This window comes from Oryctolagus cuniculus, chromosome 1 (genome assembly GCF_964237555.1).
Source record: "Oryctolagus cuniculus chromosome 1, mOryCun1.1, whole genome shotgun sequence".
In the NCBI taxonomy this organism is placed as follows: Eukaryota; Metazoa; Chordata; class Mammalia; order Lagomorpha; family Leporidae; genus Oryctolagus; species Oryctolagus cuniculus.
In genome coordinates this window covers 61,597,791-61,602,937 of record NC_091432.1, presented here as the reverse complement: position 1 = coordinate 61,602,937, position 5,147 = coordinate 61,597,791, and the positions used below count along the sequence as shown (strand labels likewise).

At 40.1% G+C, this 5,147-nt stretch overlaps 1 protein-coding gene across 1 annotated transcript; it reads right to left on the bottom strand.

Moving 5' to 3' along the window:
- Positions 1–569: 569 nt before the first annotated feature.
- Positions 570–1,947, bottom strand: HBE1 (hemoglobin subunit epsilon 1). Its single transcript, NM_001171504.1, has 3 exons — positions 1,856–1,947; positions 1,512–1,734; positions 570–698 (listed from the first exon to the last, which is right to left on the bottom strand). Exons 1-3 carry the CDS (start codon positions 1,945–1,947, stop codon positions 570–572), a joined length of 444 nt encoding a protein of 147 aa, NP_001164975.1.
- Positions 1,948–5,147: the final 3,200 nt, after the last annotated feature.

Here is a 5,147-nt window from a genome sequence, read left to right as displayed (position 1 = left end):
TTATATTCAAACCAATTTCTCAAGATATAAATCAAGCTAATTTCTTCAATGTGTATGTTCAAGTACATTAAAATAGTATTACCAGTCTAGAGTTTTGATCACTACAAATCTTTCTTTTGAGTGAAACAACATTCACCATAAATCTGATTTCGCAGATACCACTTGGTCCCTCATTCCCTTCCCTCTGCCGTATGTTTTTGCCACACTCAGTCCACTTAATGAAGCCTTTGCCCCACCCAAGAGAACTTCTTCCCCATCTTGGTGTCCTCTCTGATTCTCCTGTACCCTCCAATAACACCTCCCTTTATTTGATAAATCCTAATATACTACTCAAAGAATCTCTTATTTCTTCCTATGTCTCTCTCTGCTCTCAATCCATGAACATGTGTGGTTTTTTTTTTTTAAACACATGAGTAAAATACGAAGAAGATGAGACATCATTTTTTGATTACTGAATAGAATGTATTTTATTAAACAGAAACTGTGCCATCAAGGCTGAGCCTAGTCCCCAGGTACAGAAGGAGGACGCTGGGGATGAGTAGGGGCACTAAAGAAACTGGGAAGAGAGATCAGTGATACTTGTGGGCCAGAGCAATGGCAACACCAGACACGAGCTTCTGCCAAGCAGCCTGCACCTCCGGAGTGAATTCTTTGCCAAAATGAGTGGCCAGAACGATCAGCAGCACGTTTCCCAGGAGCTGTTAGGTAAAAGACAAAATGATACATAGGCATATTGAGTAGGTGTTCCCAAAAGAATTTACAAAGAAAGAAATGACTATGTACCTACATTCCCTGAAAACTCTGACCTCAAATTACTCCAAGGATTGTGCCTACCCTTAAACCAAGACAAGAATGGATTCAATTTCATTTTTATGAGACTTCCGTTCAACATTCTGACTACCTATATCTTATCCTCCTTCCACATTTCACCATATTTATCTTCTTTCTTTTTTTCTTTCTCATTTAATAATTGTTTAGTTTCAGTAAACATAGAATGCCAGTGTTGCAAGGGATCTTGGAGTTTAAAGTCTCCAACCAAAGCAGGAACAAGTTTATATTTGGTCACAATACTGAGAGAATTTAATATTTTTCAGAAAATTTGTTGTATTTTTTTTTCAAGAAGATCTGCCACTAAATTCTGCCCCTCATCAATTCCTAAGTTTCATTCATCAGAAAAAAATATAATGTAAGACATTGCATTTCTCCTTCATTGAGATAGGCCTTCATCTACTAACAGACAAATTCTATTTTTCCTTGTACAAAGCTACAATTCAATAACATTATTCTCAGGATAAACACATCATTTTCTGAAAAATTAGACTGTTAATAGCCTTTTACCTTACTATTTCTGAATTAAATTGGTCTTGTTGATGACCATTGGAGATCTCTAACAACAAAACATATCTATGACTTCTGAAATCTTTGTTGATCTCTCCAATCATAGTCTTATATCCCATTATTGTGCTAAGTTATAAAACCAGAAAGAGCTCATGAGCATCTCCTAAACTCACTTTGAAGTTCTCAGGATCCACATGCAGTTTGTCACAGTGCAGCTCACTCAGCTTAGCAAAGGCACCCTTAAGGTTGTCCATGTTCTTGATGGCATCTCCAAAGGAGGTCAGCACCTTCTTGCCATGTGCCTTGACCTTGGGGTTTCCCATGATGGCAGAGGAAGAGGACAAGTTGCCAAAGTTGTCAAAGAATCTTTGGGTCCAGGGGTAGACAACAAGGAGCCTATATGATGGGACAACAGCAAATAGAAAATCAGAGATACAAAAACTTTGAGCAATTTCCTGGTCAGTCTACCAGGGTCATATTTGCCTTTCTCTACCAAGTATTGAGAACCAATACTTACCTGCCCAAAGCTTCACCTCCAGTCTCATCGATGTTCACCTGGCCCCACTGCTTACTGATAATGCACTTTTCCTCAGGAGTAAAGTGCACCATGGTGTCACGTCTGGGAGCTTGCTGGTGATCGATCACAAATGTGTCAGAAGCAGCTTTGTGCTGCTGCTTCAAGGCTTGGCCTTTTATTCCCCACTGCTGATGGTCTGGCCCCTTGTTCTCTTTCATACTTTGAAGTCATTGGTCAAGACTGGAATGTGTCCTTCATGGGTGGAGCCAGGCCACCAGATGGTCAGTGGTGGTTCACTGAGTTTGTGATAATGGCTTTCGGATCGTGAGACATCCCTACTCTGTTGGTTCCTCCTCCAAGCAGAACACAATTTGTCATACATTATCATGTTTCACTCTCTTCTTTTTCCATGTAATCTTCCAAGATGGCATCCATCATTCCCATTCCCCTTTTCCAAGAAAGATTCATAGAGAGCAGCTAAGCATAAGACTGGAAAGTGTTAGAGCTAAAGTAGTTTCATATTTGGGTCAAGGTTGGTGACAAAAAGAAGGTCAAGGAAAACAAAGCAACACAGCACACACACACACAAAAAATGAAAGTGGTTGAGGCAGAACATCATCCACTTGAGCTTCCCTGAGTGAACTGCAAACACTTTTGAGATCTTAGTTTTTCCATGAGACAGGGGCCATGCATGGTTACTCCTGGAAGCTGAAGAGAGTGACAAGGGATCTGCAGTAGGACTAAGACTCAATTCCAAAGTACAGTCTAGGAGTGATTTCCTAGACAGGACAGACAGCAAGGTTATCTCCTGTGCTTACAGAGAGCACTCCAGGGATATTTCCCTGGACTCTCTTTTTTGGCTTGTCTGCTCTACTTATACTTTAATCCATGAGGCAGATGACACTAAAATTATTTAAACCCAGGATTTATAATCAAACTGAGGAATAAGTTAATTGATTTGTCTAGTGTGTGCTGTAGTCACCAGGGTAGAGGTTCAAATTCTTCTAAGTGCCCTTGTTTTTGAAGCCCCCTGATGTGATGACTGGCTAATTCTTTGCATGTTGGAGACAAAACTGTAAATCCACATTTATATGTATTAGTGAATTATTGATGTTCATGAAAGATATTCCCTTTGTTATTTCACTGCTCTGTACTGAGTCATACAATTGGCATTATCCACGGAATGGAATAAAGAAAGAAGGTCACAGAAGTTATATAATTGTCAAAAGGAAAAAGTTGATGATCAGAGAAATAATGGAAGCAGAACTGCAGAAATTCCAGCCTTTTTAATTCCAGAAACATTCCACTACATAATCATTATCTAGTATTCCTTAACTAGTTCTTATATCTGGCTAATTCCCCGTATGTTTCTATCCTTTCTTTCCTCTAGTTCTTCCTTTGCTCTTGCTATACATGGAAATTTCTTTTCCTATAGTTTCTTGCATTCTGGTGACATGGGTGCTTCTGGGTCCTTTTTGTTTTGCACTATGGCTTTTGTCTCCCTAGTCCAGTGCCTTGCATCTCAATGTTCTAAGTTTACCCAGAACTCTTCTCTTGTTTATAACCCTACGCTGGTACTTATGATTACTTCCTAAAGGTGTAATGCAAACATTTCTAGCACATGAGACTACTTTATCTTCCTTTATACTCTAATAGTAGAAGCTTCATCAGATTAAATGACTCCCCTCAAACTAGTATTATTCCAGATTATTGAATCTCTACCTCCCTTTCTTGCTTTTAGTGAAGAAGATAGATAAAGTCAGAAATTCCTACTCTTCTTCTATATCATGGACTAATTAGGTAGAATGGAAACACTAAATAATGTGTTAATGCATGAATTAATATACGTAATATTGCTAAGGATAAAATGTATTGAGATAAAATAACCAAACATGAAATATCAAGTATGTAGTGTAGTGTTACATATACTTCATTATGAATACATTAGATCTAGTGGTGATTTCACAATGAGGGTAATATCCAAGTATTGAGACAAATATTACTTCAAGATATCTGAACACCAAGCATTTGACATAGTTGATGTCAAATGATGACAAGTTGATGATTGATTGGGATACCCACATCCAATATCAGATTTCCTAGGTTCAAGTCTTAGCTTTGTTGTCAATTCCAGCTTCCTGTTAATGCAAACCTGGGGTGGAGGGGCACATCTGGTGATGGCTCTAGTACTTGGTTCTCTGCTACCAATATAGGAGACCCAGATTGAATTCCCCGATATCCTCTCTTCCTCTCTCTCTCTTTTTCTCTTTCCTTTTTTTTTTATTTTTTTTATTTTTTTTTATTTTTTGACAGGCAGAGTGAACAGTGAGAGAGAGAGACAGAGAGAAAGGTCTTCCTTTGCCGTTGGTTCACCCTCCAATGGCCGCCGCGGCCGGCGCGCTGCGGCCGGCGCACCGCGCTGATCCGATGGCAGGAGCCAGGAGCCAGGTGCTTTTCCTGGTCTCCCATGGGGTGCAGGGCCCAAGCACCTGGGCCATCCTCCACTGCACTCCCTGGCCACAGCAGAAGTTTCTCTTATGTTTTGCCTTAGCTGGCAATGACTTTGGTAACAAAAAACAAGAATTTCTGGTGGCTGCTTTCATAAGTCTTAAGAATATTTTCTGGTGTAGCTGCAAAAAGTGAGACTAAACCACTACTAGTGGACATACAATGCTGCTGCTGTGAACACATCAGGCGTCTGCCTCATTTCTTACAAAGGTTGTAGATGAATTTGAGTCAAAATTAGGTCTCATTCTCAGACTGATTTATCTCTTAGTAGCTTAGTTCACAGACTTTGGACCTTGTGGACAATGGCCCTAAAGCATAACCATAGATCTGTGAATGCAAATTAAATTTACTGGGAAGAAGGAGTGGAAAGGCAGAATCATTCATTTCACGTCACACTTTTCTGAAGGATAAAGCTTGGAAATTAGAAGTTGAAATTAGGGACAACTTTTGAAGTCACCAGTTGTGATGCTGCCTGAGATGCCCGTATTCTATATCAGAAGGCTTGAGCTTGGGTCCTGGCTCTGCTCCCCATTCTAGCTTCCTAAGAGGCAGCAAGTGAGAACTCAGGTATGGGGGGTCCCTGCCACACCTGTGGGAGATCCAGATTGAGTCTGGGCTCCTGGTTTCTGCCTAACCTATCCTGGGTTTTTGGGGGGCATTTGGGAGTGAACAAGCAGGTAGCTCTCTCTGATTCTGTGTATGTGTGTGTGCCTGTGTGTCCCTTTCTAAGTGGTTAATTAAATGTTTAAAACATTCTTGCATTTGGTTACCATTTATCTGAAAT